This window comes from Pseudochaenichthys georgianus, chromosome 22, assembly GCF_902827115.2.
Source record: "Pseudochaenichthys georgianus chromosome 22, fPseGeo1.2, whole genome shotgun sequence".
In the NCBI taxonomy this organism is placed as follows: domain Eukaryota; kingdom Metazoa; phylum Chordata; class Actinopteri; order Perciformes; family Channichthyidae; genus Pseudochaenichthys; species Pseudochaenichthys georgianus.
Genome location: NC_047524.1, coordinates 18,862,887 through 18,887,449, shown reverse-complemented (window position 1 = coordinate 18,887,449; position 24,563 = coordinate 18,862,887). Strand labels below are relative to the sequence as shown.

Sequence of the window (24,563 nt, the reverse complement as noted above, 5' to 3'; positions counted from 1 at the left end):
ACGGGAGCGAGTGAGTGAACACAGGCAGGTGGAACACCGAGCTATCCCAGCACTCACAAAGGCCAGCGAGGTGTGAGACGGTTGGAGTTCAGGGTGTGCCTGTCTCGCCTGTCAGGCTGTACTTGAACAATATGGTTGCTTTGAGTTTTATTAAACAAATAAATGGCAGTCAAACCTGAGTCATTCAGGCTTGCAGAGACTCACCTGGAAGGTCATTGATGGAGGAGCAGCATGGCAATCATTTAATTACTTATATAAGGAATTATTTATGAAAGAAGTAACTACACGTTGGCTAGCCTAGGCTTAAACACAATTAACATCACAAAGCAGCCCATTGCCTTGCTTAAAATGGTAATTATATTTCCGTAATATAAGGCACTATGATAAAATCTTAACTCAAATGAAGTATTAGTCACTTTAATCCAGTGTGAAGTTACTCACCATTCTTCACTCTCTTCACCATCTGCTTATTATGACTGCAGTGTAATGACCTTAGCCACCACAGGGTTTTAAATCCTACAGGAACTCTGAACTGAAAAGTGTGTCAGGTTACTGAACTGAGCATCTGCTGCTAAACACAACTGTTCATTTATCAAAGATGAAAAACTCAAATATAATTGATATTTAATAGAGATATTTCATCTACTTCACTCACACATAAGGAGTCTGACAGAATCGCAACACCCACCAATTACATAGACCAAAACAAAGGGTACTAAAAGGCATGTCACATAGCGTATAAAACAAGGTAGTGCCATCCAATAGCATAGCAGTTAAAGAGCAGTATTCACTTCACGCCACTCACATGAAGCAGTGCTGCTCTCCAGATGCACACCTGTGCCAAAAGCTGCACTGGATCCAAGTCCACGTCTCTAAACCACTGGGGACTGTTCTAAAGATACCCATTGTACAGGTCTCTCTCTCTCTGTGTGTGTGTGACCTAGTTCAGAGCACATCAGGTGCCCAGCAAGCAGCAGCCACTGCAGAGTTCCACAACAGTATCACACTCTTCAAGGGCAAGTCTCAAGGACATGCTTGGTGTACCCTTCTGCAGACCAGCAGCTGGTGCACCAAGGTGCAGACATTTATACAACATACTTAACAAAATGACAGATGAGGAAAACAATGGTTTTTTTTAGGATCTGCCCTCATTTACAGTCGATTAAAGTGCCATAGTAAGTTCGATAGTTGGAGTATGTTTTTGGAGAAGAAGCATGTGGTGAATCTTACCCAGACTTGTGTGAGGCATGATAAATCGGTTACTTCCGCCTCACATTTAAAATCAAAGTTTCACTTAAATGCACGCTTTTTTAAGTTGCTATGGAACAAGCGTTATAATCGGAGCCTGGAAATAATTTAAAAGCAAGGTAAAAATGACAATATTCATTTTGCACAGGAATACAGTTTCTTTAACAGTGTGTTTGTTGTCTTCAATAAAAAAACAAGGACTTCAGTTGTGTATGCAAATATGGTATAAAAATTTAATGTCGATGTTAGCATGCTTAAAAGTCAACAGAAATCAGGAGAAGCATTGAAATCACAAAGTGACAAGTGATTATAAAGTACAGCAGTGCTACTTTCTTTCTTTTCCCCCCCTATTTTCTTAACAAAATAGAGGTTCCTCAATGCCTGGTGGCATGTCATAAAGAGGAGCAAAGCTTGTTGACAACTCTTGATTTTGTCTCCCTCAACAGGAGCAATAAGCTATTATTTACACAACAAGTTGTACATCAGACACTCGGTCATCATTCACATCAAACAAACCATGAGTCATTCACTTGTTATGTACACTGAAGGTCATTCACACTTCATTCAATTAAAAGTGTGACACAAAAAAATCACACAGCCTGAAGGCTGCATATATACAATGATCAACTATTAACAAAGTTCTTATTTCCCCATCACACCATACCAGGAAATATGTTAGCTAGAAAAACTTTTCATAACTAAAATACTTTCAAAACAAAAAAAATCAAAAACAGCAAACTAACTGCTGCTCCTCCCCGTATCAGGTTCATTGGCTAGCAGTCATTTCATAGGAAGCCCAAAGCTATATCAAAAACAAAATTCACAGCTATTTACATGAGGCATGTTGTTATGGAAAAGCTTTCCAAAAGTGACAGGTAACTGGAGAGTCATGCTCCTGACTGAAGAATGAGTTTATATTAAAAGTATGCGTCTCAAGAACGCTTCAGTTCAGCTACTCGGCGGAGAAGCTGCTGCTGTCGAGTTTTGAGGCGTTTCTTCTCCTGGAGCTGCCGTTTCTCCCGGGTGTGCAGGTCTGCCAGGAACTCCGTCGCCTGGGTCAGGATCGCCACTTTTGGAGTCTTGGCCGACTCCAAGCCAGGGATCTGATCCCGTAGAGCGAGAAAGCGGGACCGGAGATCGTTCCTCCTCTTCCTCTCAAGGAAGTTGTGATTCCGCCTGCGGTCAGTGTCCTCTAGGTCAGAGTTTTGGGGACTCTCAGAGGGGGAGCCCGGCTGGGAGACACTAGCCGAGGAGTTGGTCCACTGACTGGATGATGTGCAGGTACGCTTGCTTTGAGGCTCTTCCTCCTCATCCTCCTCCTCATCATCCTCGTCTTCATCCTCGTCGTCATCATCATCATCGTCATCATCATCATCATCGGGCTCGCTGTCTGGGGAGCGGGCGGCGTAATTGTGCTGCTGCCGGTGGACAGACATGTGGAAGCGTTTAGGGCAGGGATCTGCTCGGACTGTGACGGTCACCGACTTTCTGATATTCGCCGGCCGCACCCGGTTCTGCTTGCTCTCCACAGTGACCACATCGATTTCCTCTTCATCATCTGTGATCACAAATGAACAACTCATCAATACACACATTTTGCAGAGCCAAAAAAAAAGACTTCACATTTCTTTAAGAGTCAAACTGTAACTAAACTGGCTACAAGGAAGTGCATTCCACAGCCGAGCGTGCCCTATGAGGCAGAGCAGGGCTGGGGTGTTAACAGCCGTGGTCATCCATGCCAAAGCCTGCAGGAATTCAGGCTTTTGTCTTTGAGAACTGAGCTTACATCAACAATTTAAAAGGAGGAGATCTGCTGGCGGGGGCACTCCCTAATTCAGGAAATGTGAAAGAGTTACTCTCATGGTCTGTCGCTGTGAGTGTGTAGTAGTAATACATCACCAGGACTCGGACACCCCGCCCCTCTACCGCACTCTGATTGTAATGCATTGCTACTGGAAGATATCGAAAGGGGAAATGCAAGTAAAACGTGACGAGGGCGCGTTTTTTTTATAAAAGACTGCATGTGTAGCAAGCATGTGCCGCATTGTCAAAGTGAGAGTAAAATGCAGCTCTAACATGACTGACTGATGAACTTGATAACCCCTCTGCACCACAGTAATGCACAGCAGCGCAGCTTTCCAAATTACGCATTGTTAGAGGGCAATGGAGGGGCAGGGTGGGGGCAATAATGATTGCTTCCTTACCAGAGGACTCAGAGCGAGACTCGGAGCCAGACGACGCCGGCTTCCTGCAGCTGCTTGCCGGCAAGGTGAAAACAGCTGTGGGGTCGACGCAGTCTGTGGCCGAGGCGACATGCGGGACAGCGGGTGAGACGCACTGCGCCTTGCTCGGTCTCACGGAGATCTGGGCCAACGGGGACACGCAGGTCTGTGCCGCAGCTGACACTCTCCCGGTGACCTTCTCCAGCTGCTTACTGGCAGAGAAACCACTCCACATGCAGTCCTGGATGATGATGGAGCTGAGGTTGCCGAACAGCTCCTCCGTGTCCGGGATGAACTGACCCTCGCACTCCTGGTCCTGACCCAGGACTTTGGACAGCCAGCTGAGCTTGTCTCCCGGCGAGAGGTGCAGCGCACCGCCGCTCAAAGTCCGGGTGGGAGACATGGGAGGGGTGGGCAGCAGCTCGAACTTTTTCCATATGTCCTCACTCGGTGCGGTCGACTTATAAAAATCCTCCTCTCTGTCGAAATCGTCAATGAAATAGTGCTGGTAGCAGTCGAACTCCATATTCCCAGTTAATAAAAATCCTCTGGAGTTTATTCCCAAAAATGATCGAATCACAGCAGTGGTCTCTGGAAACGTCCTTTACAACCTGGGGGAAACATCAGCATGATGAGCAAATGATCTATTCAAGTAATTTCCATCAGATGTATCACATTTCAAGTATCCATCGAATGGGCCATTAGGATATCACAGCCTACTTTTTGCAAATGGGACCACATTAATAATTGATTGCATCTTGCGGATGCTCTCTTTACAGGGATGGACTCAAACTGTCCACAAGGTTATTACATAATGTGGTTATATTTATACAGGAGTCAACTATGATGCAGTGCACGTTTTAAAATATACAGAAGAGAACTACAGGACCATCCTGCAGTAAAAGTAACATGCCGGGCTGCATTTCCTGAAATGTAGGCAGCGCTTTGTTCCTCAGAGCACTCATGTGAACCGGCGAAGAGAAAGAAAAGTGACTGCTCCTCGGTCACATCGTGGGTTTACCCTCACACACAGCTCTTAGTTCTTTATTGGAAAACTTTAAATGGCAGACAGCGTATTTAAACTACTCACCGGCTCTCCGTACAATCCCACAGCGATATCCAGGGCATAGGAAATCCCCCGGCAGGCAAAGAGCAGCGAGTTCACCGGGATCAGACGACCGAGTTGTTGCTGGATACACAGACGCGCTTTTTTCGACGCAATGTGCACTTTTGTTTAAGTTAAAGGTATAAAAGCCGACTGAAACTGCAGGCACAAGGTCTACCCCACAATGTGTTAAAGAAAGCCACACAGTGCGTTTTTCGCGCCAGTGAGATATCCTGTTATAAGGCGATAAAAAGAGCAAGGAGGAGCCTCGGAAATATCTGCAGCGGTAGATCCGGGTAAAGCCCCATCATTTGCATCAGAGGCGGGGGAGGCGCGCGGCCCCGCCCCGTCTACACCACCAATTATGGTCACAATAAATAACTGACACATTATATCATCAATATTTGCTGCTCTTAGAGAGAAACATAATTTTTGGATAATTTTTTATAAAGCTTGGAGATGTTTTTCCATTCGTTGTAGCGTCCATTACATATCTCTCTACATTCACATTGGAATATTGTAGGCTTCTCTATATTTAGTTTAGCAGCTCTAGTTGATAATCAATTTTTATATCAGGAAAATGCGTTCAAGCATCAACTTGATATCAACTTTAAATTAGATTTGAAGCATTTCCATAGATGTAATTACTCATCGTTATATAAAGTAACTTTCAGTGGACCTTCAACAGCAGGGGAAGAGCTCTGTCACATACATTTGTTATGATGCAACATGTTATATGGAGCATAGATATGGAGCTGAAGCAAATTATTCAACCTATTGAATAGTCGACTGCCAATTTTTTTTATCTACAATCACAAAGCAAAACTACAAATATGTTTAAGCTTCCCCACTGCAAATACTTCAAGGTTTGCCTTTGTCTTATGTGATGGTGAGCAGATTATTTTGACATTTGTGTTTGTTCAATGAGGCTTTAAGGAATTCTTAACAGCATTATTCACTTCATTTTATAAATCAAACAATTAATTTATTGAAAACATAATCATCTATCCTAATATTCTTTACTAATAAATATCCACGGGCGTATCTTCCTGTTTAATGCTTATTTTTACCTGTAAGTACACTTTAAATGCAGGACTTTTACTTGAGTATTCTTACATTGATGTATTGTTGCTTTTACTCAGGTTATTGATCCACCTATCACCACTGCATCCCAACAAAATAAACAAACAATATTGAATAAATGTTTCTCTATAGTATACCATAATACAGTTGTGATAGTCATAGTCCACATAGTATCCACATTTGGTCTTTGACTCAACAGTTGTGTTTAATTTGACGTCTTCATGATGTGTTTGCATTTCTAGACGCGTCTGTTCAAATGATCTTGAGTTAAATCAAAGCTTGTTTGTCTTAACCTTGTGGCCAAACACTAGTTTTAAGATGATCCTATTTTCTTTAATCCTGTTAAAATCAGCAGATCTTATAAGTCTCACCTCAAAATCTCCCTCTCAAAAGCAAAACTGCTGAAGGGCTGTTTTTTTAAAGTTGTATTGGTATGGGAAGGCTGTTGACTTACTATCAGGTCTTTTACTTTGAATGACAAAAGGTAGGAATTCAATATCCTTACTTTCCACTTTCAGTGTCTTGAAACAAGCGTATTGGATTCCAAGCCGAAACATTTCCATAGTGAAGGGTGGAGCGCATCTTTGAACGGCTTGCATTTTAACACAAAGGAGCACAACGAGCGCACGGACAGTTGAGATTCAGCTGTCTGCAGGTGGTGCTGAAGTGAGTCATCTTCTTTACAGTGAGAGAAAGCTAACAAGTTAATGTCTTAAACAAACACTACTATATTGGGTCTTAAACCCATGTTTACAGGTCAGAGTAACAGCTCTGGCAGAGAAAGAAAAGACCACCCTTGTAAAACCCAGTTGCACTCAACGACCGGAGACCTTTAATTATTTTAAACATGATATAAACATATTGAACAAGCCAATGATTAAGTATGACACATGAGTTGTCTATATGTTTGGCGTGAACAAATGTGTTATCCTCACTGGTCAAAGTTCACCAACGTCTCATGACCAGACACCAACTGGTCAAAATCATACACCACCCATGGCCTCCCGTCCAACATATTGATCCATTTGGTCCCTAGCATGCACGTCATCTCCTTGTTTAAGCATCTTGGGTGGACAAGAACCCCACCCTACCCCCCAGGATCTCTGGTCATATTCAGGCCAAGTTAATGACACTGATTAGTGATGTGCATCTGTTGTGGGCAACCGGCCTGAGCCCACTCCCCTGATTGTGTGACCTCTCAAAGTGTGTTGCGTGGTTAAAACGAGCCAAACGATCAATCAATATCACGCCAGATGCAGAGTTCAGTCGCAAATCTCATGCTTGACCGAGAGAGCATCTTGATATCTTGCCCAAAGCTAAACCCCAACAAATTATAATTGTTTTAAACAATTAAACTATAAATCTATTCCACAGCAGCCAATCCCACTGCACCAGGAGGAGGGGATTTGGTAGTTTGCAATAATGTGCGTGTTTACTTGCAAACCAAATCTCTGCATTGGTATATTGTTTGTGTGCAATCAGACAAGTGTAGTCCTTTTTAATATCCAACATAAAATTCAGCCACAAAAGTTTGCATGTAAACTAGGTACAAATCGAAGCAGTGTTTTCAAAGAATTGATACAATATGAAAAAAACAAAATATTGCAATCACTCAAGTGATCAATTTTCTCTTGCACCCCTACTTGCCATCATATTGTGTGCACATTTTAATTTGACTGAACTCTTTCAGGCCTACTTTTCCATGTTGGCTTCAGAGTTCAAATACATTTGAAGTATCAGTTTTAGGAGGCTTTACGACATTCAGAAAGAGAGATAGACTTTAGTCACCCCAATGTGATTTGGGAGTTATTTGACTCGCAGAGCAATGATCATAGCCTGTGGATCCTGTAACTTCACATCCCATAATTACACAGCGGAGGAACCCTCAATCTGCTATGTTGGGAGTATTTCATCCCTGCCAAAGAGAAAAAAGAAAGAACTTTGGGGCTATAAAATTCAGATGAGGCCCTCCTCCTCCTCCTCCTCCTCCTCCTCCTCCTCCTCCTCCTCCTCCTCCTCCTCCTCCTCCTCCTCCTCCATCTCCTCTCTTCGGTTCCGTCATTAAAACTTGGAGACCTTTTCCTCAGCAGGGACATTGTTGGGGTGACAATGCTTAACACCAACAATAGCCTGCTCCCCAAGTCATCTCCCATCTTAACTTCAAGTACCCGCCATTGTCCTTTATTGCTATAGTAGCATATGTGTGAGGATGGTAAAGAGGGGTGCGGGGGGTCGGGATCTACCTCAGCAGAGTCCTCATGTAGTCTGCAACACCCACTCGTACGCCTGAAGAATATGGGACACAATGCAGTGCAGGAATTTGGATGTTTTTGGGCACTGGGTGGGGAATTGTCCCCATGTGCTATACAAGGGGGTGTCCTCCTTTTCCCCACGACCTCTGCGACACAAGGACCCTCTAACCCTGACCTCTCACCTTCTCCACCCATCTCAAATAATACAAGCTGTAGCAAAAGTGGGACCAGTCACCCAGAGCTCAGTTAAAAGCCCGAATGCAGATGAGAAAGATAAATTATTCACACAAGTGTTATTGCTCCCCAGGGATGTAACACACCGTATTCTGACAACCCCCCCAAATTACCACGAGAGTGTGATCACCGGGGGACCAGCTTACCTGCTACCAACCAACACAACAAAGATCTATATCTAGCAATGCATGCATTTTCAAGTGTTACTGTAGATGTTATCACAGCTTTCGTTTCCTCCTCAGCAAAGTGCTGTGTTACAGAAAATAGCATTAAAATATGATGACAGTCTAATTTCCTGACCTTGTTTAGCATTATATTATACATGATGTGGTTAATTTGAGTTTGTTGTAAATGAAAGACATTCTCAAACCAGCAATACATTGGTTTATTACACATTTACAATGGTAAGGTTTACATCATATGGCTTCACAGCAGCTTAAATCAAACTGAGAACAACATATAACGTGCTGAAACAAATAATTACTTTCTGTGAAATACTAACATGATTACAGCTGTTTGAGAGAGCCACATCCCTGAGTTGAACCAAGACCGCACTGCAGCACACATGGAGTGAGTTAGACTGCCACCTGGTGTTTGCTGTGTGTAAATAACTGTTTACTCACATCTTACTGTGGAATGGCATGTTGGTAGAGGAAGTGTTTCCTTAATTTTTGTTGAAGTAAGACAATGTTAAAATACTCCAGAACATGTCAAAGGTGTGCATTCAAACAATAATAAAGAAGTGTTATCAGCAACTTCAATAGTCAAAAGTGCAGAAAAATGGCCCCTGAGAGTGTCATTTTATTATCATTGGTGAGTGCATTTACTATGTACTAGTCACTAGGTACTTTCAGGTGCAAAAATGTAATCAGCTTATCAATGAGGATGTATTATAATGTAATCTACCCAGCAGTGTATAAGTTAATAAAATAAGCCACACCTTTACAATTATATAAGATAATGAAAAAATATATATTTATATAAAAATTGCCATTCTGCTAAATTACTTTTAACCCTGGTGAGTAATGTTACACTGTGGTATTACTTTACTGTTGCTGGTACTGAAAAGGTATATTATAGAGCAAAATAGGATCTTAAAGGTGCGGCTGGTCAGGATGGGACTAATATTACAAACTTGTTAATGCTGTCAAGATGTAAGGTATAACAAAGCATACATTTTTAAGATCATCATGTGAAATCCTAATCAGCAAAGTAATACTCCACTTGGTGTGGAGTAAGGTACAATCGTCTGCTTAATTCCTGAGCTCTGTTAAGTGCATCCATAAACTAAAGCATTCATCTCATTGCATCTTACAATGTATTTATCTACAGTAGATAGTTATCACTACAATAAAGAGAATTTAATTTTAGTTTTACTGTACAATATTTAATTTCGCATTCTGTTCTTGTATATTTTATTCTATTAACATGTGTATAGACTCCTGCATTTACTTGGCCACTTCCAAAATGAGAATCTGCACACAATATCATGGCAAGTAGGGGTATAACAAAAAATGTATACACTCAATTGTTCGCAATATTTAGTTTTGTGATATTGTATCAATTCTTCGAAAACACTGTATTGAGCTTGTGGCTGACAGTGGTTTATTTTATGTTGGATATTAAAAAGGATTTGCTTATTTAGCTTATTTGCTTTTTTTATTTCTGACATGTATATAGTTTACTTCATCTCCATTACTTCTACGTTGGTTTTACAACATAATCTGCACTATTTGATTCTACTGTTTCTTTTTTTTATTCTTTTGTGTACATAACTATGTTGCAATATTGGAGGAGCTTTGGTCTGCCATCTCTACACTGTAGCTACTGTGCATATGACAATAAAGCCTTTGAATCTTAAATCTATTAACCTGTGAAATTAAATAAAATTGAAATACTCAAGTAAATACTCAGAGAACAAATATCCTAGAATAATACCCAAGTGCAGTATTTGTATTCTGCCAATGCATGGCCAGACTCCAGACATTGTAACAAAACAGAGATACATATCAGATTAACACATGATGATCGTAGATCAGACTGTAAAGGATCCCCTAAACATTGACTGCAATTGTTCAGTATTGACAAAATAGTTACAGATACTTCTCTCCCTTCTATTACTGAGATAATTGTTCTAATTGGCTCCACAACCAGTTTCTAATGGTCACATGAGATCAGTATTGTACACTGTAACACCTGTCCATTTTATATATATATATATATATATATATATTATGTTTGAATGTGTGTTTTCAAGAATGTGAATAACACAGAAGAATACAACTTCTTACATATTTGCATACAGCCCAGTTCTTTGTGTTGTTATATTGATGACCTACAGATGGCGCCATGGTTGAGGCTTTAAACTGTATGTTTACTAAAGAGGTCCCAACAGTTTATATCTTTGGGCTCCAGGTGGCATTTTACTTGTGTATTTCCATTTATGAGACCATTTGCCAACTTTTCAGATTTGTTACTCCACTTTAGTTATCCGTCAGCTCAAAATGATTATTCATTATCTAGATGAGAAGTTGACATATAAATCATATGATGACATCACCTCTGGGATGCCCAAACAATATCTGTGTGCTGGATCCGTTGCACTATTTGCCCTGTGGCCACTGACTAATAAAATAATGATCATTACATAACATTACATGTTAGACGCTTTTATCCAAAGTGACTTACATACTCAGTACTGTGGGCAATCCCCACAGGAGCAATTTGGGGTGAAGTGTCTTGCCCAGGGACACAACGACATGCTGACTGCAGTGGGGTTTGAACCTGTGCCCCCCCCTGTGCCGAACACCAATGCACTATTCCACTACGCCACACCCATCATCCTTTTTGGATAAAACCGGCTTTGAACTCCTGTCTAGGCCTCCAGCAGCACAACTTTCACTAACATTAGGAGGCCAGCTGGAGAGTAGTGCACAACCACATGAAATATTGTATCAGGTACAACTCAACATTACGTAAAGTTGATGAAACAAAACCGTATGTAACACAAAAACACAGATTTTCCATGAATGTATATGTGATGATAATTCAATAATACAATATATCATATAACCTAATTATTTATTTTTATTTTTACGATTTGCTGCTCATACTTAGATAACTTGAGTCGAATTCAGGAAACAGGACTTTTTCTCATACTGGAGTATTTGTAGAGTCCACCTTTTTATCTTCGAACTTAAGATTTCATTTTAATCATTGAAAAAACCTTAAATCCACACATTTGTAATGTCTCAGCAACAAACATACCTAAAATGTGCTAACATTAAGGTACTGTTTATACCAGACTAAATTACCTCTGAGATTAGCAAGGGTGTGTTTTATTTCTCGGCTAGCCCTGTAAGAGATCAAATGTGTCGCAAACCTCTAGTCAATAAAGTTTTAAGTGGAAATGTATCACATCATATTTTTGCAGTTCCTCTTGTCTGATCTTGCCAGTGAATATCCCCAAAAAAGCAATGTTCTTAGTTGATAAAGTTTGTTGTGATGTGAAGCCTAAACAAGAATCTATGCTTTAATTTTCTGAAATGTTTACCTTTTTTTTATCACAATGAAAGCTTTGTTCAAGAAGTAGGTGAAAGTAAAAGTATGGACTCAAAGTAACTAATTTACACAAATTGTAAAGGATGGCAGTACGGCCACTGTTGCAGGATTAAGATGTTTTCTGCTATTGGATGTCATGAGACTAAGTACATTCCCCACAACTCCGTAAAACCAACACTGGGGACTTAGTTTCCCTGTGGCTGTTTGCAAACTAAAACAAGGGGGAGACCAGCGAGAGAAAAAACTGCTATGTTCCAGCAAACACACTGTATTCGTGTTTGAAAATGTTTGTGAGTATTTTGAGGCTCAATTGCTGCTCAGAATCAGACTCAGAGTCTTAAAAAAGAGATTCTGTAATCAATAAACCAGATAAATAAAAGTACGTTATGAATGATTACTGATAACATATTGTCTTTTAGTCTCTTTTTATATATGAGTTATAAGACACACTTTTTCTGGATTTGCCCTTTACTTCGTTTTTTAAGGATTTTGTGTAGTCATATTCTTTGTGTTTCATCTTCATGTCTTAAGTGCTTAAAGTCCTCATGCAGTTGACCTTTCAAGGTTAAATGGAAACAACAGTGTGTCAATGCGTCTTGAAGCAGCACAGTGTCTCAAGACGTGGCTTTGCATTGGAGCTTTTGATTGGTCGTGCTGATGAATGAAAGAGGTAAAAAAAAGGGGACAGATGATTAAATATGAGAGGAAAGAAGGGAAGGCTCATTTCCTTTTAAGCTGATATAATTTATATTTATATGCAGTAGCTAATGTGACCTGCAAACTTATTTTAGTAGCACAGTGGTGGGAAAGGAAGGGGTGGCTTCTGGTTTCAGGAAAGGCCCAACATGAAACACGCTTACTGGGAAGATAAGATATCACCCTCCACCAAAATAGTTTGTCCCGTATATCAAAATACTGAAATAAAATCAGCAAGAAAGGTTGTGTCAGCATACAGTAAAGTTCAGTCTGTGTGTGTGTGTGTGTGTGTGTGTGTGTGTGTGTGTGTGTGTGTGTGTGTGTGTGTGTGTGTGTGTGTGTGTGTGTGTGTGTGTGTGTGTGTGTGTGTGTGTGTGTGTGTGTGTGTGTGTGTGTGTGTGTGTGTGTGTGTGTGTGTGTGTGTGTGTGTGTGTGTGTGTGTGTGTGTGTGTGTGTGTGTGTGTGTGTGTGTGTGTGTGTGTGTGCATCTGAATGAATCTATTTTGTCACTGAAGTTAAACTCTCACTTCAAATTGTTTGAATTGCTTCTTTTTTTGCACATGTATTTGTAATTGATTCAAGCAATTGATTCAAGCAATCCAATAAGAAAACTAAACTAAATTGCTTAGGTTTTATCAAAAAGAAAAGTGTGATAGTCATTTGCTGCTCGCTGCTGCATTCAAGGCGCTTCGTAGGGTTATGTTTTCCCTGTTTCCGGTTGAAACAAAAAACAGCAACCATAAATACAATTCTATTTTATTGAAACAGTAGCTTACAGATAGAGTAAATATATTCTAAGGCTATTATTTATTTGACAAAACGTATACCAAGGTTTGCGTATTACTTAGTAAAAAGGGATATTTAATCACTTTCTTATCACCAAATGTTACCTAAAAGCATCACCGCCGCTGAACAGGCGATGTTCACGTCATGCATTTGGTGACGTAAGCGTAGTAGAAGCTATCCAGAAGCGAGCACGAGAGACCTGGCTGCATGACTGACTCAGACATCAGAACACTGCACAAGGCTGTGAAGCGGCTTCTTTCTTCTGACAATGATTAACATCACGATATCTTAAAAATAATATAAATTACTTGATCTTCTTGAAGAAGCAATGGCGAGAGGAGAGGGAGCCGAGCAGTACGCGGCGGGTTTACTATCAGTCAAACCTATAAATACAGAGGTCAAGACAGCAAAGGTAAGATAAAACCTTTATATATACTTCATTTAATGGTTTATTTTTAAAAGATGCGTAGCTATGTTTTACTGAAAAGGCGCCGCTACAGCCTGTACAAAGGGCGCCTAAATTGAAAGTAACGTCTAGTACCTTCCATTACTTCCTTTCCGTTTGTCCAAATCTCCCCTGACTCCTCGTCGGTGTTTGAATTTCACCCGGTTTGTCCATCTGTCCGCGGACAGCTGCTCTTGAGTGCGACATACCGATTTTTAAAGGGACCACGTATTCATTAAACTTGCCATTTTAGACATTTGATTTTAACCGTAGGCCTAGAGTCAGCAGTGATGAATAAGACAGATGTGCCGCACAGCGTGACGTGTTACATATCCTCCAGAGCTGCATTATTAAGTTGGGTTAAGAGTCACAAAATAGGTGTTTTCAAAATTGAGATTTATGTTAAATACGTTTTTGTGTGCAACTACACAGCAGATGTACTATTCTTTTAACAGCAATATCAGATTGACATGAGCATGAATGATCTAAGTTTGCCTCCTGCCATGTCTGAGGGTATTGAATAAATAAGTCTCAAACATTTCTTTATATATGAAAATTAATTTCAACTGAGTTAAGACATTTTTTAGATAAAACAATTTACTTAAAGAAATACTTGTCATTTGGCCTTAGATACCTCTATATATACACCTATGGAAAACATTAAATGTTGTTGAGGGATCATCAAAGGTTGTCTACAGTATTTCTTAGTTGGGTTTTATTTTCACACAATAAACGGACCAGCAACGGTTTGTTACATTCAAGCCTTCCTGATTTGTGAATACAGCGGTATCAACTTGCTCCCATCATGAGGGGATGCTGCTTTTACTGTGGAGGATGTGAGTCCTGATGTAGAGATCCCCTTGCTGACATCATCCGACCGCTGCAGGTGATTGGCCGTGGCCGAACGATGGGATAAGACTCTAAACTGTCTGCTGACTGTTGGCTACTCAGCATGAAATGATACACAGCTCCAACATCCTATCGCTAGAGCCAATGGACATGCGGGAATGTAGAGTCTGTGCGAACTGCAGTAACCTCATACGTTCACGCCTCTGGGATTTTCTCTAATCTGGCATTCTGAGCAGTGAGCTGAGGGAAGTTAGCCAATCTCACTCACTTGTGGTTACAAGGTTTATCACGGCATCAATGATGGGAAGAGTTTTGGACAAAAGGATGGATGAAAGTAGTTGAAGCAGAAAACAAGAGATGTAATAAGCTCCAGAGTACAGAAGAGAGCTGGAGATAATGATCACGTAGCACGCCACTGCCAATCTGAATTTATAGCTCCTCATTGTTTACAGATGCAAAAGCTGTTATAAAGCCAAGCTAAGGACATTACGCTGACTCTGTCCCTCCCTTTCTTTGTCTTCCAGCCAAAGGACCAGAGAAATCGTCTGTCTGTGTGCAACAAACTCTGCTATGCCATCGGTGGGGCTCCCTACCAGATCACAGGCAGCGCTCTGGGCTTCTTCCTGCAGCTCTACCTGCTGGATGTGGCTCAGGTGATGACACGAACCACACCAAATAGTGAAATCACACTTGTCTGAGCTATAAAACAAATGTTTTTCTTTCAAATATACAGTCTCTTTGAATTAGTTTGGAAAGGCAAACATTCGTGTAAGAGGAACAAGTGTTAGGAATGCATTTTGTGCATAGTTCTGCTTACTGATTAACTCCGAGGCTGAAGCTTGTGTTCGCTCTCCTCAGCTTTGTATCAGTTTAACAGTCTTCACCCTGAAGTAGCCGTTCAAGCGAATTAACCTTGCCCCTACTGCTTTGTTGCTCAATTAGCAAATGATACTTTTCCACTGAACACAGTAGGACCTAAACTAAAGGCGTTCAGCTCAAGAGATGAGACCTTACAGTGGCTTCGAATTTACTTAAACAAATGACACAGTTCATCAGAATCATACTCCGTGCCATATGAGGTAGCATTTCCTCTCTGGTTTGGTGATATGACTCACTCTTTTCTCACTTTCTCGCTGTAGCTGGATCCCTTCCATGCCTCTATAATCCTGTTTGTGGGCCGGGCCTGGGACGCGGTCACAGACCCCACAGTGGGTTTCTTTGTGAGCCGGAGTAGATGGACAGGCATCGGCCGCATGATGCCCTGGTAGGTATTTGAATGCATTTATGACAAGTTCACATAGCGAAGAGGATATGAAGAGATAATAAGGACATATTGAAAATGAGTGCACAAGATAGTGAATTGTGTGGCAAATGCACAGAAAAAGCCAGCGCATGAGCTGTGGGCAGTAACCATGGCAACAAGGTTGAATTGGCTCGTAATGAGTTGAAGCAGTTTGAGAATATAGTCGGTATGAAACACTGCATCACATCCGTGTGACGCACCCTGAAGCTCAGGAGTAACCATCCTAATGCACAAACATCAGCATTTCCTTCATCTTCATGTCTTTCTGGATCCAGCTGTGTGCTTGAATCCAGCAGCTGTTTTTACTGTCAGTCAGGACGATTGGGTTTCACTTTTGAATGGATATGCTTTAGAGCTTGTAGCTTATTATGTACAACTTTAATCGCTCTACTTGTTCGCTTGCTAAAAGTGTTTTTCTTAACTGCCTTTGTCGATGCATTGCTGCGTTTCTTTGTGCTTCAGAGAAATACAGATGGCACAATGTGTACTCCCACATGCCTGTAGATGTCACGTGTGTAACAACATCACAAAACTGTACAGGGTACCTTTTCATTTCCTGTGTGTATAAAATATGCTATTAAATTATATTAAATGTACATTTGCTATTTGAACCACGATTACGTAATCAAAAGCATGATATAGATCAAATAGCTGGATGGAAAGGTTTGCTTTGAATCTGGGGGAATACATCCAATAATTCAGTCACAATAAAGCCAAAATGCCGCCTCTTCTATTTCTGTGAAGCAGTAGCTGATCTAAATACTTTACTGGAATCTCTCTCACGTGACATCTCAGAGATATTTTGATCATCATCATGGCTACAGAAATGCCGGCTGCGCATGTAGTCCTGTTGCATGTGGTTTGAATGGGTGGGGGAGGGGAGGTAACCGGCTTCTGCGATTGGTCAAACCCTCAACACACCATCAGCTCAAAGCAATAGGGGTGTGTCATGTGTGTGCTTGATTTCCTAGGAGGGGTGCGAAGCGCAGAGAGGTTACCTTGGGTCAAGAAGCATGCTGGGTTGAAATAATGAAGGTCATTGTTAAAATAGGGACGTGTGCATGATCCTGTGTAGCTTTTTAATTTGCAGAGGAACAGGAACACACAAAGGTCTTGTTTTACATCCTCACCTGTTCTTCCTCTATGTGCGGAACATGTTTTATAAAGATCTTGTGGCATGGCACTAGAATAGGACACTAAGTATCGTCTGAATTTTAAACACTTTTTTTGTGTGCGCTCTGTGCAAATTGATTTAGTGTTTGCATCTCAAGGTCATTTCCTGTGCTTAACTGACCTCAAAATGTGACACAGAAAGAATCTGTTCAATCAGCCATGGCAGTCTGCGAAACAGTCGCAAATTGGCCTCAATTTCCAGAGAAATGAGCTCTAATTAGCCTGATTCAGTCAGACGTTAGAGGCAATAAGGAGGTGCTTTCTTTGCCATTTCCCACGTGTGTTCACACCAGAAGGGGGGTGGGGGTTTCATATGACCACGTGCGAGTGCAGAAGTGTCCCGTTCAATAAAGAAACATCACTTCCTGTTCAGTGATATGACGATCAGGGAAGAGACAGCCCTTCCCTGTTTGCATGACAACAAAGAAAAAATGTATTTGATTTTTTTTATTTGATTTGATATACTTTATTTACTTTAGTATGCAAAGAAAGTCAGGCTGGTTTTGTCATCGACAAATCTTCCAGCTTTCTTTTCAGCTAATTGTTTGGTCAATCCAATGTCAGACAAAAGACTCAATTGAAAGTCACAGTTATGGATTCCAGGAGCCCGAGGGACCTTTTTTTTTGTCTTACAGTCCTGAACCCAAACGTGTTCAATATAACACAGGCTGGAACCAGAGAGGATTCATAGTTTTTAATTAAAAACAATAAATTGGTTTCAAAATATTTGTATATTCTTAATGTAATGTTTCTCTTTCCAGTATGGCAGCAAAGCCCTAAAAGTAGGCTTGTTTCAAAAGAAAAAACGATGATATCCTCATGTTTACAGGGAGTTAATGCTGGACTGCTGTTTTTGAAAACAGTTTCTGAAGTGGGACCAGCTTCTCTGCCCGAGGTCAGCTGGAGCTCAGGGAAAGGCTGCTGGGTCTGAGTGGGGTGAGAGCTTTCTCCCAGCTCACCCCACTCTCCTCCTGCAGCCCACACTGAGCCCTATTTCCAAACACGAGCTGCAACAAGGCAGGATTAGGGGGATTATTCACAAAGCGTCAGGAACAGAGTTGAAAAGAAGTGGCTACAAGGACGGAAAAGGCAGAGTAAAGCTACAGTAACAGTTGGGAGAATTCTTCAAATCGCAGGTTGTGCACTTTTTCAAGATATTGTTCCAAAAACACACATTTGCTTATTAAAGACAAATGTTTATTTTCTTTAAATGTGCCTTTATCATACTGTCCCCTAACAATCCTCCACCCTTCTCTTCCCAGGATCCTTTGCTCTACACCGTTTGCGGTGCTGACGTACTTCCTGATCTGGTACGTGCCTCCATTTGAGGAGGGGAAGATCGTCTGGTACCTGGTCTTTTACTGCCTCTTCCAGTCCATGCAGACGGTTAGTAGGTTTTGTTGACACTCCCCAGCACTTAGTTCCCCTCGGCCCAGTGTGTACACTAACCTCGCTGTGTTTGTGTTTGCAGTGCTTCCACGTGCCATATTCAGCCCTCACCATGTTCATCACCACCGACCAGAAAGAGCGGGACTCTGCCACTGCTTATCGTACGTCCGCTCACGTTTCAAGATTCAAAGCGTTATTGTCATTTGCACATTAGCTGCAGTGTAGATATGGCAATGAAAAACTTAAGTCACAGGCTCCTCCAACAGTGCAACATATATATATATATATATAGAACAAATAAAATAGTGCAAGAGAATGTTTTGAGTAAAATCCAAATGAAATATAAATAGTGGAAGAAGAGTCTATATACAAGTAAATTGAATGATATATTAGATAAATAATTAGCAAAATGCAAACAGATGAATGTTTATGGATGTCCTTTAAAAAGTCCAGGTGATTCAGGCGCTGACCTTCTCTCTGTTGCTCTCAGGTATGATGGTGGAGGTGCTGGGCACCGTGCTGGGCACAGCCATCCAGGGACAGATAGTAGGTGGCGCCTCAAATTGTCCCGACCCTGATGAGCTCGACAGCAGTAACTCAACCATCCCAACCGGCTATTCACTGGAGGAAACGGTGAGTTTCTCACGTGTTTTGCATTGTGTCACAACATGAATGATAATAAAGTTTGGAAAAACTAACGCTGTGTTTTTTATCTCCAGAAACAAGCATACCTTATTGCTTCAGGCGTCATCTGTATCATCTACGTCTGCTGTGCAGCAGTCTTGTTTCTGGGTGTCAAGGAGAAAAAAGGTATGAATCTGTGAAATACCACAAGTTCTCCATTGCCCAATGCCAAAGCTGAATATTTGTATTATTTTAAAAGCAGATCTGTGGATAAGAGACGCATAACTATGACGGGTGTCAGACTTGAGTCATGATTGTGAGGACTTTTGACTCAAAATAAAATAAAAACTAAGTCTGCATTTTAATAACAAGCCCTATGACTTGGAACGAAAGTTGTCTTCTGCTAATGAACTGTTTAGTGTTCTGGAAGATGTATATACTCTGAATGAATCCAACAGAAGCGAACCACATTGCGTAAGCAGGAGGGAAAGATGCGCCAGTGCAAACAAACAGATCATCTTCATGCCAAGTGTTTCTGCAAAAGCAACCGATTGGGTCAGAGGACAACGAACCAAAACAACATAATTACAGTATTTAGCTTTGAAAGGTTTTTTGAAATGAATGAATTCAACATTCAAACGTTAGTTCTGTTAATTGAACTAATTAAGACATTGGTGAAGGTTCAGAACAGGCCCTCATAGCCAAGATTTGAGTCTGAGTTTGAATGTGTTGGCCACATTCTGTCAGACACTAACTCTCTAAAGAACAAGTGTATCACTCCACGATGTCTCTGCATGGTGATTAAAATCCTGATGGAAAATCTTTCTAGATGTCTTATATTTTGTTCTCCTTCATATCGAATTATAGATAACGGGCGAAAGAAAACACTACTCACCTTCCGTCAGGGCATCTGTCTGGTGATGAGTCACGGACCATACGTCAAACTGGTCATCGGCTTCCTCTTCACCTCTCTGGCCTTCATGGTAATATGTAGTTTCCCTATGTGTATACTTTCATGCATGGGAGGGTAGCTTAGCTTAGCATAAAGAAATGGGCTGCTACCTATCGAAAGGTACAACAACAACACCTTGTGCTCATGTCAATATTAAACAAACAGTAATCTTCCTAAAATGTGAAACCATTCCTTTATCTGGTACTGTACATTTCATAAATATGACTTCCTTTGTTTTTTTTCAGCTCCTGGAGGGAAACTTTGCTCTTTTCATCACCTACTCTCTGGGCCATAGGAAACACTTCCAAAACATTCTCCTAGTCATCATGGTGAGTGTTTTCTAGTTCTACTGAAGGACTGTTTACCCTGAGGTGTTCTTTGGGCTCCTGGGAACCTGTCTCCCTGTCACACACTCGCCTGGCGTTAGCAGGACATGGAGGGAGAGACAGGCCCACAGTGGGGCTTTTGTTGCCCTGGCGATCCCTCACTCCCACCATGGGAACGGCCACCATTGGTTGCGACCTTCTCTCGCTGCTTTCTGCTCTGCTGCTTTCCCTCTGATTAGGAGTGGAAACATTTTTGGGCACCATGTATCATATTCGGAGAGCTGGGAGTTAAGGGGGAGAAAGGACATATTTTCCATTGTATTCGCTCGCAGTTAATGTCTCCCAGTGCTAAGCTTGTTCTTGCGTGGTCATTTAACCAAGTTTAACCTGGACGTCAGGGTTTTCCTGCAGGGTTAAGTCAAGAACACACAAAGCATATTGTGCCCTTGTCCTAATCCTCCCATGGTCACTTTATTCTTTCCAGTTCCCACATTTTCTATACTTTTAATGAAGCCAGGTTCAACATTTGATTGACTTTAATGCTGAATTAATGTTAGCATTAATCCATCGTGCCCAGAACTGCAGCTAGGTTTTTTGTTACATCAAAGTCTTATAGCACTGCAAGTCCAACATGCAGCTCTGTTTTTTGGATAATAATTGTTTTTGTAGACGGATACATCCACCAATATGTTTACTATTTCATGATTTACACACAGATTTCTCAAGCTGTTAATTTGTATGTTAATATTACAAAGGAAAATGCATTTATGCAAACAAAACAATTAGGCCCCTTTTTAAACAAAGACATTGACAAGTGTTGGTACACTATTATTATATGTATATTTCTGGTTTAAATATAGTATTTATAACTACAACAAGCAATATTCCCACACTTGACAGTAACATAGTAAAACTTCAACATCTACCACAATACAAAATATATGAGCTCAGTGTCCTCAGTGGCACGTCTTATCTCAATTATAACAATAACCAAGTGAGTGAAACATTGGCAATCATTACTGTGGCAATCATTAAGTGTTCCTGCAACATACAACATGTTTATATTATGTGCAACAATGTCAGAGAAGAGCCAACTATATTTTTTAGTTGAATCAAGATAAAGAACAACAACCTAATCTGTATGGCCTCGAGATTTAAATGCCTCTTATCTTTCTTCCTGATAACGCTAATCCAACAACGATAAACAGCTTCATCTGGCTGAACAATTCCAGATATATTAGTCGTTTTTATTGTTAAAAATCAACTTTGTACATCATTTCATATTTTTGCAAGCATTCGTAATGAGATTTAATAAAACAGCCAAACTGATAATTCTGTCTCATATTTTGTTTTTCCAGCTATCAGGGACTCTAACCATCCCGTGGTGGCAGTGGTTTCTGACCCGCTTTGGAAAGAAGAAGGCGGTTTACTTTGGCATCTCTGTGAGTAAAAAAACATCTTATTTTAGGCACAACAAAGACATTCATTCAAAAAGGAAGTGAGTGTTTGGATTTGCTGACATCCTCCTGTCTTTTTCTATAGTGGGCCGTACCCTTCATGCTCCTCATCGTCTGCATCAAGAGCCACCTGATCATTTCTTACTTGGTCTCCGTGGCAGCAGGTGTGAGCGTGGCAGCAGCTTTCCTTCTGCCTTGGTAAGCACGAGTTATACTACAAAACCCACACCATCCATACGCAGATATGGATATATGTTGTTGTTGTTGTCTCGAGTTTCCCTCTAAACGTTGTGTTTTCCAGGTCAATGCTTCCTGATGTCGTGGACGACTTCAAGGTCAGAAACCCAGACATCCACGGCCACGAAGCCCTCTTCTACTCCTTCTACGTGTTCTTCATTAAATTTGCCTCGGGAATGTCTCTGGGAGTCTCTACGCTCAGTTTAAAGTGAGTTCAACACCTGTTTGATGATTCTCACGTACATTTTAATCCTCACCGTCACCCCTGAAAGCTAGTTGATTTCTGTCTCCAACACTAAAAGAGATTAGCTCCATGTTAGCGCTCATCAGTCTGGTGATTAATCCCATCCTTCCCCTAACCGTGTTTCACAACTGTTTTCACATCAGCTCAACATTTCTCTCTTTATCTACATTTGTTCGCAGATTTGCGGGCTATGTGACCGGGAGCTGTATACAACCTGAGGCGGTCAGTTTAACCCTGAAGGTGCTGGTCTCTCCTGTGCCTGTGGCCCTTATAGCTGTGGGACTTTTGATATTGAGGACCTATCCTATTGATGAAGAAAGGAGGCAGGGCAACCAGAAGCTACTGCAGGAAATGCTGTAAGAGAAATGCACACAGAAGTGCTCAAAACACAGAAAAAGACGTTTTGTCACGCTGTAAACAAACTTCATAGACGCTAAATTGAGTTCCACTCTGTAAACCTGAGCTACATTTAAATTAAACCTTTTTTTAAAAACTGTTTAGCTCCGCTGTTTATTCACCCTGTCCAAGCTAGCCAAGTCCTTTGGGGTAACTTGTGTGTTTTTGCATCCTTTAACAGGGACTCTGAGTCTGAAACTTCAGCGCTGGGGAGTGAGGTGTAGCAACAGCGGAAGGGCCTGACACCACAGCTGCTTTAACCTATTTGCACAAAACTGTCGAGGAACACGACCACCAACTCTCTGGACTAACAGAGAGACCACAGACCACAGCTGCTGCTGCTGCTGCACAAACATCCTCAGCATTAAGGCTCCCTGCAGCGGACCACACAGGTTTACATCGCCCTCTAGTGGCCGGTCCGGGGCATCTCCTGTGTTGTCCTTTATCTCCAGCTGTGTCCCAATTAAATCTGCCAAAGCTTAAAGTTATAATTTGTTCTATTTAAAGGGTTTCTTACATTGTTTAACTGACACACAGCACTGTCCATCTTTTAAAGAACTGCATAGTGAAATCATTATCATTTATTATAAGAAACCCTTTTTTAGTTTTTTATTCAATAACTACAGCTTTTATAATAAGTGTGACTCATTGGAGTTGTAATCCTTCTATGGTGGAGTTTGACTCAACAGACTGAAATCAAACTGAGTTTCCAAAGAACTGTGACTTTGTGTACTGAGATGTTCCTTTATACAATGATGTTTTACAAGTTGGAGACAGGCTTTTTGTTTCATCAACACCGTTACTACACTACTCTGCTGTGAATGCAGTGCACTATATACTGAAATACTTGGTCAGAATTGGGACACAGCTTGTGATCTATGGTAGTTTATGAAGTATTTATTTGCTGGTTTACATGCTCTGACCTTCACTCGTGCAGCAGACTGGAGTGTGATGTTACCGTTAATGTTTACCACGTCTTAGGTCACTTGTGTTCGCCTTTCCATTCAGACAGCGTGCTCTGAAGGAAACACACACTTTCAGCCCTTAGTTATGAAGGGTATACCAGCACTATCCCACTAACTGGAGTCATCTGAAGCTGTGCTACATTTTATACTTATTTGGTGCCGTTGTTCCTTGTACAGTTAGTTCAAGTTAAAAACTTGAATCTCCTGAAGGGGAAAAGGCACCTTGGGGTATGATATACTGTATGTGTGAATCACTGCCTTACATTTTCACCTTAAATTATTAGTTGCAATGAGATTTCTGTTAAAATTCTTCCACAGGTTTTTTTGTTTTTGCTTCACAGAATAGTTTTTCCCATTCAACCTTTTCTTTGCTTTCACATTTCAGCCAATCTCTTCTCTTCTGGTTTATTAGATCTTTCTGAATGTGCTTTCACATCGTAGTTCACTCTAGTATGAAGTCATACAGCATGTTCTCCCCTCCCAAAGGGAAGGAAACCATGATTTATTTGAATGAAATATTTAAGGGATTCTTTTTTTGTTTCTTATGAAGGCACATGTTGATAATAATGTATGAACCTTGAGTGGTTAGTGATTTTCATGTCCTGTGGAAAAAACTTGAAATCAAACATCAAAATGGTGGATTTCTTTTTCTAAGAAAAGAAAATGGAAAAAGTTGCTGTAATGTGATAAACATACTACCTTTACAGTGTTACTGGTATTAAGATTTCATAGACACCTCTTTTAAACTTAATATATTTCTGTATCTATAATTTTCACTCTAAATTGCTCTGAAAGAGGTGAATGAAGCACATTACATCTCCGAAGTGTTATTTGCAGATGTGTGTATAATATGTAAATATAAGTTTGACCTTGTTGAGCAATATATAAATCAATGAAAAGATGACAAATGTGGTGTACATTTTTAATTTAAGTCTGTAAATAAAGTTTGTAAAAACAGAAAACTTTCTGTGTTTGAAATATCAAAATCTAGAATATTTAACTAAATTGTTCACCTG

At 40.8% G+C, this 24,563-nt stretch overlaps 2 protein-coding genes across 3 annotated transcripts; one reads left to right on the top strand and one right to left on the bottom strand.

The window, feature by feature from the left end:
• Window positions 1-1,454: 1,454 nt before the first annotated feature.
• On the bottom strand, window positions 1,455-4,830 carry LOC117467671 (protein L-Myc-1b-like). Its single transcript, XM_034111473.1, has 3 exons — window positions 4,561-4,830; window positions 3,453-4,081; window positions 1,455-2,806 (listed from the first exon to the last, which is right to left on the bottom strand). Exons 2-3 carry the CDS (start codon window positions 3,994-3,996, stop codon window positions 2,181-2,183), a joined length of 1,170 nt encoding a protein of 389 aa, XP_033967364.1. The 5' UTR covers window positions 3,997-4,081; window positions 4,561-4,830; the 3' UTR covers window positions 1,455-2,180.
• An 8,520-nt stretch (window positions 4,831-13,350) lies between these two features.
• Window positions 13,351-24,502, top strand: LOC117467841 (sodium-dependent lysophosphatidylcholine symporter 1-B-like). Of its 2 annotated transcripts, XM_034111721.1 has the most exons (14): window positions 13,351-13,599; window positions 15,006-15,134; window positions 15,621-15,745; window positions 18,220-18,343; window positions 18,429-18,507; window positions 18,837-18,979; window positions 19,066-19,156; window positions 19,838-19,953; window positions 20,168-20,251; window positions 21,607-21,690; window positions 21,791-21,903; window positions 22,007-22,150; window positions 22,366-22,542; window positions 22,764-24,502. In XM_034111721.1, the coding sequence occupies exons 1-14, from the start codon at window positions 13,516-13,518 to the stop codon at window positions 22,804-22,806; spliced, it is 1,536 nt and encodes a 511-aa protein (XP_033967612.1). In that variant the 5' UTR covers window positions 13,351-13,515; the 3' UTR covers window positions 22,807-24,502. The 2 variants fall into 2 exon arrangements, with proteins under 2 accessions (XP_033967612.1, XP_033967613.1); XM_034111722.2 differs by lacking the exons at window positions 13,351-13,599; window positions 15,006-15,134; window positions 15,621-15,745 and adding an exon at window positions 17,532-18,093.
• Window positions 24,503-24,563: the final 61 nt, after the last annotated feature.